Source organism: the organism of the source record quoted next, unplaced genomic scaffold (genome assembly GCF_019419815.1).
Source record: "Pyrus x bretschneideri cultivar Hongxiangsu unplaced genomic scaffold, Pyrus_bretschneideri_v1 Contig32, whole genome shotgun sequence".
NCBI lineage: Eukaryota > Viridiplantae > Streptophyta > Magnoliopsida > Rosales > Rosaceae > Pyrus > Pyrus x bretschneideri.
Genome location: NW_025999635.1, coordinates 3,450,752 through 3,463,418, shown reverse-complemented (window position 1 = coordinate 3,463,418; position 12,667 = coordinate 3,450,752). Strand labels below are relative to the sequence as shown.

The 12,667-nt window shown below is 36.1% G+C and overlaps 2 protein-coding genes and 2 long non-coding RNA genes across 4 annotated transcripts; 2 read left to right on the top strand and 2 right to left on the bottom strand.

Moving 5' to 3' along the window:
* The first annotated feature begins 383 nt into the window (after nucleotides 1-383).
* On the top strand, nucleotides 384-1,951 carry LOC103958678 (peroxidase P7-like). The gene is made up of 3 exons (XM_048590800.1): nucleotides 384-656; nucleotides 743-934; nucleotides 1,224-1,951. The coding sequence occupies exons 1-3, from the start codon at nucleotides 447-449 to the stop codon at nucleotides 1,776-1,778; spliced, it is 957 nt and encodes a 318-aa protein (XP_048446757.1). The 5' UTR covers nucleotides 384-446; the 3' UTR covers nucleotides 1,779-1,951.
* Nucleotides 1,952-2,087: 136 nt separating this feature from the next.
* On the bottom strand, nucleotides 2,088-4,575 carry LOC125480217 (MAP7 domain-containing protein 1-like). The gene is made up of 4 exons (XM_048590801.1): nucleotides 4,182-4,575; nucleotides 3,686-3,821; nucleotides 3,196-3,259; nucleotides 2,088-2,592 (listed from the first exon to the last, which is right to left on the bottom strand). Exons 1-4 carry the CDS (start codon nucleotides 4,468-4,470, stop codon nucleotides 2,464-2,466), a joined length of 618 nt encoding a protein of 205 aa, XP_048446758.1. The 5' UTR covers nucleotides 4,471-4,575; the 3' UTR covers nucleotides 2,088-2,463.
* Nucleotides 4,576-6,794: 2,219 nt separating this feature from the next.
* On the bottom strand, nucleotides 6,795-7,483 carry LOC125480105. The gene is made up of 2 exons (XR_007260496.1): nucleotides 7,228-7,483; nucleotides 6,795-7,085 (listed from the first exon to the last, which is right to left on the bottom strand). It is a non-coding gene; the product is annotated as an uncharacterized LOC125480105 (long non-coding RNA).
* A 4,087-nt stretch (nucleotides 7,484-11,570) lies between these two features.
* Nucleotides 11,571-12,667, top strand: LOC125480230. The gene is made up of 2 exons (XR_007260621.1): nucleotides 11,571-11,767; nucleotides 12,261-12,667. It is a non-coding gene; the product is annotated as an uncharacterized LOC125480230 (long non-coding RNA).

Sequence of the window (12,667 nt, the reverse complement as noted above, 5' to 3'; positions counted from 1 at the left end):
TTGTGGTTTCTCTTGAGTTGTGACTTGTGTGGTTACAAGGCATGAAGATATATATTTATATATTACACTGTTGTTTTACATATTTTTTAGACACGTTTTGTGAGGCCCACTTTCTAATTTATTTTAAAGATCTAAATCATTTATCTTTTAAACCATCATTCATAGATGTTCATTGCAAAAAATTAGACAAATCTAAAACTATTAAAACATTCATTTGTAGTGAATAAAATAGACCAATACAGTATGATTTCAGATTTTGGTGATTTTTTGTATGCATAATCTTTGAGGGAAGACTTAAATTATAGATGGTTCGGATTGTGGAAATACATTACAAAGTGGATCTTACAAAAACGTGTGCCAAAAATTGTGTAAAAATGGTGTCATGGATCCATCCCCTATATATGAATGTGTGTGTGTGATCTTCTACTAGCCCAGAGAAGTGTAACATGGCTTCCAATTACCACTTATTCCTACTTATCTTTGTCTTTGCTGGTGCATTTCTTGAATCCAACTGCAAGCTCACTCAAAATTTCTACAAATCCAAATGTCCAAAAGCATTGTCCATTGTGCAAGAAGGAGTTATAGCAGCCATAAAAAACGAAACGCGCGTCGGAGCTTCCTTGCTCCGTCTGCATTTCCACGATTGCTTCGTCAATGTAAGTATATTTACCTTCACTTACTGTGCTCGTGTTCAGCCATTCTTAACTGAAGGGGTTGGCTTACTTTCTTTGTTTAATCTCAGGGTTGTGATGCGTCGGTGCTGTTGGACGATACATCAAGCTTTGTTGGTGAGAAAACAGCAGCTCCTAACAACAACTCCATTAGAGGATTTGAAGTTGTTGATCGAATTAAAGCCAAGCTTGAGAAAGCATGCCCCGGAGTAGTCTCATGTGCTGATCTTCTGGCTCTTGCTGCGCGTGACTCGACAGTTCATGTAAGTAACCTATCTTAATTTCTTGTGAAACATGTACAAAATGAACTGGCTACAAAAAATTTCATCAAAAATGGAACTGACCGTCACTAAACACACAAGAAACCATACACATAATACGGTTTAGTATCCTTTATTGTCTGTTTAGTGTCTCTCAAGTCTATAACTCGTTCATGTGTGCATATATTCCCTGATCTCTTCCTCCAAAATCTCAAATTTCAATTAACATTGTCATAAATCTTCTCCATTGGCATCTATTTTTACATGTAAATTAATACTTTTGGAATTGCAGTTGGGAGGTCCTTCATGGAAAGTTGGTTTGGGAAGAAGAGATTCAACCACTGCTAGCAGAAGTGCTGCCAACACCTCCATTCCTCCACCAACTTCCAATGTAAGTGCTCTAATTTCAAGCTTCTCTGCGCACGGCCTCTCCTTAAGGGACTTGGTCGCTCTTTCGGGTTCTCACACAATTGGCCTTGCAAGATGCACATCATTCCGCTCACGCATCTACAACGACTCCGCCATCAACGCCACCTTTGCCAGTTCATTGCACAGAATTTGCCCAAGAAGCGGAAATAACAACAACCTTGCAAGACTTGACCTCCAGACCCCAACACATTTTGATAACTTGTACTACAAGAATTTGTTGAAAAAAAAGGGACTTCTTCATTCAGACCAGGAGCTCTTCAACGGAACAACTTCTACTGGTGCACTGGTTAAAATTTATGCAAGCAACACATTCACATTCTTCAAGGACTTTGCCGTGGCCATGGTCAAAATGGGAAACATCGATCCCCTTACGGGAAGGCAGGGCGAAATCAGAACTAATTGCAGAAAAGTGAACTAAAATTTTATGAGCTCATAGATAGAGAATGGAGTGCGAAAATCTTTTCATTTGTATAAAAGTACTCATGTGTTTGGACAAAAAAAAAAAAATAAGTCGGAGAAATGTGACTAAACCATAATGTGGGCAGTTAAACTTATTATCGATGTTATTCTAAGTCGAACTTTCCATTTAAATTTGTGGTTTTTGTTAATCTGTTTAAATTTTATTTAATTTTGCCACACTTACCTATTTTTACACAAATGATATTGGGAGAGAATTTCAAACTCGAGTCCAAAAACTACTTGAGCTATAATGCCCCAAACATGTCACTACACATTTAACAGCTATGCTTTCATTTCACTTCCACAATCAAATCAGATCAAATCCGATACAAAATTATGTAGGTTAAAGAGACGCTACAAAAAAAGGGTCCAGTGATTGTTCCACTACTTTAGGAAACTTTTACACTTTCTCATGCTTTCTTTCATTTACTTGCTTAGCCTTCATCTCTACTTCTCGAGTTGACTGTACACAGAGATAAAAGTGTTCTAACTATCAAGGACTTACATCGATGTAAATTGGTGAGCGGTGGTAGTTACATCAGAATTAGTCGATTGCACACTATTGTGACTACACAGAGAACACAACGGGTTTTGGCTCCCTTGCCTTTTCTATACGATGCACCATATAGCTCTTCCATTTTACTCTACTCAACTGAATCAACTTCCTCTTCTGACAGTTCAAATGCATCGATCTCTGCGAAGTATTTTCTCTTCTCCTCAATCTCTTCTAAGTAAGCTCTCTGCTTCTCGGAAGCTGGTACCGCACGCTGCTTCTGTAGAAATATCACAAACAGATTAAAAGTGAATAACTATAAACCCAGACCTTATTGTAAAATGGAACGTAACTTATTTCACCACAGGCTGTACAGATAGGAAAAGAACATGAACTCGTTTCAACAAACACAAAAACTTCCAGAACAAACTAAAGGTCACTTATAAGTTTGAGGACTGTTTAAACAAGTGAAACGACAAACAGACCATATAGTATTAAGTGGACTACATCCCCTCCCTTTTTGTCTTTCACTAGCATAGAAATAAAAACAAATAGACGATAAAGAAAAGTCAGCTCCAAAAATCTGCTGCCGGAATCAAAACTCTGAAAGAGATGTTATCTCTCAAACGGTAGCCCAAACGACTCAACCTCACAGTGAAGAACGAATCTTGCCATAGACATGCTCTTTGGGTGTCAATATTGAACCATGTTGTTTGACAGGCTTGTCGATATATAGAAATTCTAACTCTGATAGAATAATGTTGTTTTGGACTGATATGAAAGCACAGCAGAACTGATCAATTTATTGTAGGAACCAGACTCCAGATAAAACTAGCAGTTTCTACATGAAACAACGGGAAAGTTACCATAATCGTTAACAAACCTTTTTGTGAGGAGCCAATGATTCCTTGGATGCACTGTTGTGTCCGCTTTCCCTTGTTTGTTTCCTATTTTGAATGGGAGGAAGACACACAGAAGCATTAGCTTTAACAATACCCATACAAATAGAATATCAAATAGAAGCGTGCCAAAGGAAAAAGCGTATTTAGAGCATTCTCATTCAAGAAACAGCAAGGCGTTACAGTAGTCTCAGCAGATCACTCAAGTGGGACGACGGAAGACTTGGCGCAAAACCATGCACAATGGTGTTCTACAATTCATATAGCCGACCCACTTAGTGGGAAAAGGCTTGGTTGGTGTTGTATTGCTCTCAAAATGAATATCTTATCATATTCTTGTACTAACAACCTACAATGTTTTGATGAATAACCTCTTACAGCAAGGCATCTAACTTTTGAAAACTCCAAGCAGTGACGTCGTTTCCTCCCATTACTTCTACAATCCATAGCACTACACGGGAATTAGACACTTACCTAGCATTCCGGGTCTTTGGTGCAGGAGGACAACTCCAGGATCCAGCATTTTCCTTCCCTTTACCCTTCCTTTTTACTGCAGTCTGTCTTCGAGTATACACTGAACAAGGTTCAAGAGCCTCACGATCGCTGGTACCTAAACTCGAAAACCAGAATATACCAATAAGGTCTCAAACCACTTAGATTTTCAAAGAAAATGCACAGCTGAGTGTAAGAACAGCATCAAGTTCAATTCAAAATATGCACTCAATTGCGAACACAGAGCAACAAATTCAACTAATACCAACAGATTCAGGCTACAATTAAAATTCGAAACAAACAGATTCCAAGCGAACTGTTGTTCTTCTAGAGTTTCCGCTAATTTACAGCAGAAAATTTCCAAAGCGCATAGAAAACCCTAGATTCCCAAATTGAAATAAAAACCAGAACAAACAAAAATCGCAGCCCAAACCAACCAAGAAAACGAAGAAACCCAAATCCGGAGCAGAGAAATTACCAGAAGCGGAGGACGAGACGGGAGGAGGACGAGGAGGAGTGGACGGAATCGGCGGCGGGACTGCGGAGGGTTTAGGGGTTAAAGCCGAGAGGATGTTCCTAGTGACGGAGGCCAGCTTGGGATTCTGGCGTTTGAGCGCGGGGGTGGAGGCGGACGATGACTGAGAAGAGGCGGCGGTGGCTACGGTGGTGACCGTCGTGGTGGTGGTGGTGGTGGAGGAAATGGTGTTGGTGCAATCCGAGAGAGGGTTTCGGGATCGCAGTCTTCTTCTCGATGGCTCAGCTTCCATTTCTTTTTGTTTTTTTGCTACTTCATAATTTGCTTACTTCTTTATATATGAATGAATGAGTGAGTGAGTTCTGAGCGCAAAAGAGTGGCGGGAGAATTCTGTTCGGTTCTGGAATCTGGAATCCGGATGGTTCGTCGTTTTTCTTTACCGAGTTACGAGTAGTGGGTGCTCCCCGTTATGGGCCTAATCTAGGTTGGGTCGGCCTACTATAAAACTAGGCCTAAGTTTTTTTTCTCTTTTAGAAAAACCTATGGGCTGAGTAGAGGTTGGTGTCTCTGGGTCTATTGAATTAAAAAAGGGAGCATACCCGAATACCGAACCGAACGGTTTGGAAATAATTTGTTTTTTTGGGGTTTTTTTTTTAATGGTCTCCGAAATTGACTTGAATTCAGAATTGATCAATATCGTTCCTAAATTTGAATAGCGCGGTTTATTGTGGTTTTTTTATCTGAGTGTTGTACAGTAACAGGTTAATGTTTTTGATGTGATACATATGTGAACTCACACATCCAATTAAATAGCACCACGTGATTAAATGAAATTTTTTTTTATTGAAAGCAACTGTAGGATAGATTTCATTGATAAAGAAGAAACAGTTACAAAGTAAGGCCGGCAGAAGAAGCTGCCCCAAAGACAATCAACAGCAGGCAAATTAACAATAAAATCGGGGGGTTCTTCAAACCAAGAGCAGGAGGTATGGAGAGCAAAGCGGGCAAGGCGGTGAGCAGTACCATTGCCTTGGCGACGGATATGGGCAACCGAAGCTCCAGTAATCTTGAAAAGAGAAGCCTTAAGACTCTTCGATAAGATGCCCCAAGTTGGACATATTCAAAGAGTTCTCGAGCAAAGTTTTCACAATCTAGAGAGAATCACACTAAAAAAGGAAATCTTTAAAACCTCTTTCCATCATCAACGACAAGCCTTTCCAAGCAGCCAAAGCTTCCGCTTGAAGGGGAGAGAACACAAAACGAAACCGAATGGAAGCTCAAGTGGGGAACAATGTTTCTCCCAGTCTATCCAATGAATTTTTCTAGAATCATCAGCACCATTCCACCAAAATTTGGCAACCATTTTGTTGAGCTCGTCACAAAAGTACTTGGGAAGTAGGAAGCAATTCATAGTATAAAGCGGAATAGCCTGGGCAACCACTTTTATTAACAATTCTTGGCCTGCAACACTAAACAACTTGCCTTTCTAGCTTTATAATCTTTTCCATAATTGCTCTTTAATATGCCCGAAGCAGGCAACACGATTCCTACCGATCAGAGTTGGGAGCCCCAGATAATTAACATGTCTGTCAACCCTTTCAACACCCAAAAGGTTAGCCAAACGAATCTGATTTGGACGATTAACATTCCCACTGAAGGATTAAATGATTTAGATCCATGTAGAAAAGGTGATTGAAAATCATTATTGATTAATTAAAATCTTAAAGTATTGGTGTAATTATCCTCTGAAAATATTTCGCAAAAATGAACAATTCTGTGTACCTAAGATTTGCACTTTTCTCCAAGAAATTCAATGGCCTTGATGGTTTCGTCGGCAAATCCACATTTTCTTTGGTTAATCAATAATCGCACACGTGCTCATTGTCTGCAGATTCCATACTTTTGTATCTAACATGGGCAGTAAGAGCAGCCTCAAAACAAACAAACAAACAAAAATTATGATTTCCCAAATCCTAAGGTAGTTTCCTAGGTGAGTATGTATTATATTCATAAAATATTTTTTCTCCCATTGATCACGGTATATCTTACATTGCTAGTCTCAAATTAGAATAAAAGAAGAAAGAAAGTGCGTCAGATATCTGCAACAGACATTTCGTTTTTATATTGAATATCTATGACACTACTACAATATAGGCTATCACCGGCGGACCAAAAACCGACAAGAAACCCCGATTTCTGTCGGAAATTTGGCAAAAATCCGACATAAAACACTGCAATGTCGGATTGGAATAGCGACGCCATTGCTACCGTCACTAAAGGGCTTCAGCGTCGCTTTGTTCGCTTAATCCGCCACTACGCAGCGTCGGTTTAAAGCGACGCTGATGTTAACGTCGGTTTAAAGCGACGCTAGTCAACAATTAACTAAATAAAATATGCAAACTAGTGACGGTTTAAAGCGACGTTAGAGAACAATTAAATAAATAAAATATGCAAACTAGTGACGATTTAAAGCGACACCACCTTTGATAATAATAATTAAAAAAAAAGTCGAAATCTGTTTCTGTATTCGTTCTCAAATAATTATAACTCAAAAAAATTATATAATCGAAATAATAAATTTCAATTTTAGGCCAAAACAAACAATAATAAAAATAATTCAAAAGAAAAATAGTGCCATAATATACAAATGTTTTACATCTAACATTCCATATAATTTACAAAAATTCATCCTCCATGCTTTCCTGTGCTTGCCTTTGTCGAAGACCACATATTTTGTAGCTCCATAGTGCCATATATAATACTAGCAACTCCATGCTGCCATGCTTGCCATCAGATCAGTGCTCCAATACTTTACTACTTCAACATTAAGGCTCTAATCTCTATAGATTAAACTCAGGTTTTATACCTTTAAAAAATTATGGATCTGCGATTTCCAGTGTCCTTGCTCTTCAGATCCAACATGCATAAATACAAAAAAAACAATTAAAAACCAAGAAACAAAAATAAATTTTCAATTTAAGCATAAAACTATTTAGAATACAAAATAGAAACTAAAATTAATAATCATAATAATTTAAAAATGAACCACCTTCAAGCTCTTCCTCCTCGAATTGGAGTTCTTCAGAATGTTGATCTTCAAACTGGTGATCCAAAGCAAACGGGGAAGGAGTTGAGGAAAAAATGAAAAGGAGGAAGAAGGGGACGCACAGATGAAATGGGGAAGGAGAAGAAGAAAGTCTGAAATTGGGGGAGAAATGAAAGCACGGTTGAAATGGGAAAGAGAGGGGTTTAAATATGGGTACTTAGTTTGCGTCCGTTAAAACCGACGCAAACGTCTGACACTTTTTTTGAAATTCACATAGCGCCGCTTTAATGAAACTCGCGTCGCTTTAATGAAACTAGCGTCGCTTTAATGAAACTAGCGTCGCTTTTAACCGACGCCAACTTCTGACACACTTTTTGAAATTCACATAGCATCGCTTTAATGACACTAGCGTCGGTTAAAACCGACACTAAGTCTCTCCATCCATTCAAACAAGCGGGAAATTTCCCGCCTAATATTTCAAATACTATAATTTTATATATATTAATTTTATAACCCTAAAAAATACTATAATAATTATATATATTAATGTAACAATTTTATACCCCTAAAAACTATAATAATTATATATATATATTAAATTAAATTTTAAAAATTGGTGACCGTTGGATCAGTTTCAATATACATACCATTCAATTTCTTTAAGTGTTATACATACAAAATAAATAAATTTAAATCTACTTAATAAATATATATATATATATACACACACCATTGAACTTGATGGGATACAAATTCTATGGAACTTTTCGATGGTTATAAAACGAAAAACTAATTTAAATCAATATGTCGCTTAAAAGCGACACTGGGTTTCAAAATATTTAAAAAAACTAATTTAAATTGAAGATCGAATTCATTCATTCTATTCATATAGGGTCAAGGAATGTAGCTGTAAAAAATCATCGAAATCGGAGTTAAAATAACCGTTAAATCGTGATTTTTCGTTTATAACCGTCGAAAAGCTTTGTCTCGTTACTTGATCTCTGAATGTTTGTTTTTTGTGATTTTTTGCTGATGTGATCTTGAAGCATATGCAAACAAGTTTGACGGCTGGGATCGTTGAAATTAGTTTCGGAGAATTCGTATCCCATCAAAACAATAGATTGACTAATACTTAGAGTTTATTTATACTTTCATTAAGTATAACATAAGATTTGTGGTATCTACTTGTGTAAATATTTTAATTTGAAGATCGAATTCATTCATTGTATTCATATAGGGTCAAGGAGTGTAGCTGTAAAAAATCATCAAAATCGGAGTTAAAATAACCGTTAAATCGTGATTTTTCGTTTATAACCGTCGAAAAGCTTTGTCCCGTTACTTGATCTCTGAATGTTTGTTTTTTGTGATTTTTTGCTGACGTGATCTCGAAGCATATGCAAACAAGTTTGACGGTTGGGATTGTTGAAATTAGTTTCGGAGAATTCGTATCCCATCAAAACAATAGATTGACTAACACTTAGATTTTATTTATACTTTCATTAAGTATAACATAAGATTTTGTGATATTCACTTGTGTAAATATTTTAAATTGAAGATCGAATTCATTCATTCTATTCATATAGGGTCAAGGAATGTAGCTGTAAAAAATCATCAAAATCGGAGTTAAAATAACCGTTAAATCGTGATTTTTCGTTTATAACCGTCGAAAAGCTTTGTCCCGTTACTTGATCTCTGAATGTTTGTTTTTTGTGATTTTTTGCTGATGTGATCTTGAAGCATATGCAAACAAGTTTGACGGCTGGGATCGTTGAAATTAGTTTCGGAGAATTCGTATCCCATCAAAACAATAGATTGACTAATACTTAGAGTTTATTTATACTTTCATTAAGTATAACATAAGATTTTGTGGTATCTACTTGTGTAAATATTTTAATTTGAAGATCGAATTCATTCATTGTATTCATATAGGGTCAAGGAGTTTAGCTGTAAAAAATCATCAAAATCGGAGTTAAAATAACCGTTAAATCGTGATTTTTCGTTTATAACCGTCGAAAAGCTTTGTCCCGTTACTTGATCTCTGAATGTTTGTTTTTTGTGATTTTTTGCTGACATGATCTCGAAGCATATGCAAACAAGTTTGACGGTTGGGATCGTTGAAATTAGTTTCGGAGAATTCGTATCCCATCAAAACAATAGATTGACTAACACTTAGAGTTTATTTATACTTTCATTAAGTATAACATAAGATTTTGTGGTATCCACTTGTGTAAATATTTTAAATTGAAGATCGAATTCATTCATTCTATTCATATAGGGTCAAGGAATGTAGTTGTAAAAAATCATCAAAATCGGAGTTAAAATAACCGTTAAATCATGATTTTTCGTTTATAACCGTCGAAAAGCTTTGTCCCGTTACTTGATCTCTGAATGTTTGTTTTTTGTGATTTTTTGCTGATGTGATCTCGAAGCATATGCAAACAAGTTTGACGGTTGGGATCGTTGAAATTAGTTTCGGAGAATTTGTATCCCATCAAAACAATAGATTGACTAACACTTAGAGTTTATTTATACTTTCATTAAGTATAACATAAGATTTTGTGGTATCCACTTGTGTAAATATTTTAATTTGAAGATCGAATCCATTCATTGTATTCATATAGGGTCAGGAGTGTAGTTGTAAAAAATCATCAAAATCGGAGTTAAAATAACCGTTAAATCGTGATTTTTCGTTTATAACTGTCGAAATTAGTTTCATAGAATTCGTATCCAATCAAGTTCAATGGTGTGTGTGTGTGTATATATATATTAAGTAGATTTAAATTTATTTATTTTGTATGTATAACACTTAAGAAATTGAATCGTATGTATATTTAAGCCAATCCAATGATCACCAATTTTTTAAAATTTAATTTAATATATATATATATAATTATTATAGTTTTTAGGGATATAAAATTTAATTTAATATATATATAATTTAATATATATATATATACACACTTTATGTCACTTAAAAGCGACACTAGTATTTAAAAATTATTAAAATAATGTTTACGTCGGTTTAAAAGCGACACTAGTATTTAAAAATTATTAAAATATATGTTTACGTTGGTTTAAAAGCGACATAAACATTTAATAACGCTTATAAGCGACAGTAAATCCGACGTCATGTTCAGTTAGTATCGCAACTGCCTAATCCGCTACTATATTAGATTAAAGCGACACCACCCTCCGACACTATAGCCCCCTTTTGTAGTAGTGTGATCATGATATAATTATCAATTAAGTTATGTAATGGTAAATGTAACATACTATACATTGGTCCGCAAAATATCACTACATCGTTAATTGGAAACTTGAATTCCTCTTTATTCAGATGAACACTTATATTATAACAAGTATAGTAACAATATTTTGTAACAGTGTTATCTGCATATTAAAAAATTTATCTCCTTTAGCGATCCGATGATTTGATCAGTACGTGAGTGTGAACCACGTGTTAGCAAACCATCGTCTGAGACTCTGAAAGTGGATAGAAAAAACAGCAGACATGCACCACACCACTGAAGATTTTGAAAAACCGGGGTCCGTGTGGCATTTGGTTTACAGTTTCCAGTGTTCCAAGCAAAGAGAAAGAACCACGTAAACCAGGGGCCACACGAAATAAAAAAAAATCAAAAGCACACTTCTCAACATAAACCCTGCTGCTTCTGCTTATCGTTAGGGGTGGGCATAAAAACCGCAAAACCGCAAAACCGCATCGAACCGTAAGAAAAAAAATCGAAAAAAACCGTGTTGACCGGAAAAGTCAACTTTGAGTGAAAAACTGAACCGAACCGTTCAAACCGGTTCCGGTTCCGGTTTCGAATGACCAAGAACCGGCCGAACCGAACCGAACCGTTTTATTAATAATAAATAAATAAATTATATATACGCACACATGTCATAGTATAATAGGTTGAAAAATTGTGTACAGGAGCTGCTGCTTCTTGCTTGCTCTCTGAAGTCTGAAAACCTACAATTTGTTTCATCATTTTTTTGTTTGTTGACTGATTGACCAGTGCATATGTATTTTAGTTGTCTCTTTTTGTTGACTTGGTGCCACTACCAAAGACATTTGCATTAAAAAAGATGTGTTGTATGCAACTTTATGTAATTAGTTTTAGAAGATGTATTTGAATGCATAATGATTTGGTGTTCAAATAATTTATTATTAGAAACCGTAAACCGGCAAGAACCGAATCGGAACCGGTGTAGACCGAACCGTAATGTTCTAGTTATAAATTTAAGTGGAACCGCACCGAATCGAACCGTTAATATATTTCGGTTCCGGTTCTAGTTTAGGGGTGGAACCGCACCGAACCGCACCGTGCCCACCCCTACTTATCGTCTTCATCTATATAAATACCAACCCTCCTTTGCTTTCCACTTCATTCCATTCCACCTTATAAACTTACTCATAGGTTTCGCTTTATCAGTTTTCTGAGAACTTGGTTGGCAACAGAAGGAGAAGAAGAAGCAATCGAAATTCAAATGGAGGCAATTCAGTCCTGGGTTTCAGAACACAAGCTTACAAGCATTGGTGAGTACACCCAGCACTACTTTAATCTCCTTCTCTTTTAATATCAAACCCGTTTAAAAATGCTTTTTCAAAAAGTACTTTTTCCACCAACGCTTCTAGTAAAAACACTTGTATTAGAAGCACATTACTATTTGAACAAAAATGTAAGCCCGTTCTGAAGGAAAAAAACACTAAAGTTTTCTTGAACATGTACTTTATCTTTATTTATAAAACACTTCAAATATACTTTTTTTTATTTAAATTTCATAAGCGCTTTAAAATATTGTTAGGAGCGTTTTTGGTAATCTTGAAGTGTTTTTAGTTATTGTAAAAGGACTTCCAAATAAATCTTAACGCGTATTATCAGTCTAAGAGTTAAGTTTGTTAGAACAGTGTGCTTCTCTGCAAGACTGCAACCAACTTTGAAACCCCCCTTCAATAGTTTAAAATAGATTAGAAGGGATTAATAACAATGTTAATTAATCTCTTTGTTTCTGTGTAATCATTATTACAGGAGGAATATGGGCGTCAGCAGTTGGAGCATCTCTAGCCTATTCACGAACAAGAACACCCCTCAAGCCAAGCCTGAGGCTTATACATGCTAGGATGCACGCACAGGCCTTGACCCTGGCTGTCCTATCTGGTGCAGCAGTCTACCATTACTATGAGGAGCATTAAGCAGCTGCCCGCCACCATGGAGAAAACTAATGCTTCTCCAATAAGCACCTGCCTAAGTCAGTGCTCCATTGCATAATTCGACCATTTCTACTATTAAGTTGATCTTAATTACTTAAGAGTTAATCTGAACATTAATGTGTACGTTGTCTCTTAATCAATATTCTATCTTAGTTTCTTTATTTCACTTTTATTAGTTGCTGTACTGTACACCATATATATAAGGAGGCTTGGTTTATCTACGTA

Coding starts and splice junctions, on each gene's coding strand:
- LOC125480217 (XM_048590801.1), bottom strand. CDS start 4,470: ATGGAAGCTGAGCCATCGAGAAGAAGACTGCGATCCCGAAACCCTCTC. Junction 3,822..4,181: donor CGTCTCGTCCTCCGCTTCTG/GTAATTTCTCTG, acceptor TTTCGAGTTTAG/GTACCAGCGATCGTGAGGCT. Junction 2,593..3,195: donor CATTGGCTCCTCACAAAAAG/GTTTGTTAACGA, acceptor ATATTTCTACAG/AAGCAGCGTGCGGTACCAGC.
- LOC103958678 (XM_048590800.1), top strand. CDS start 447: ATGGCTTCCAATTACCACTTATTCCTACTTATCTTTGTCTTTGCTGGT. Junction 657..742: donor TCCACGATTGCTTCGTCAAT/GTAAGTATATTT, acceptor GTTTAATCTCAG/GGTTGTGATGCGTCGGTGCT. Junction 935..1,223: donor CGCGTGACTCGACAGTTCAT/GTAAGTAACCTA, acceptor TTGGAATTGCAG/TTGGGAGGTCCTTCATGGAA.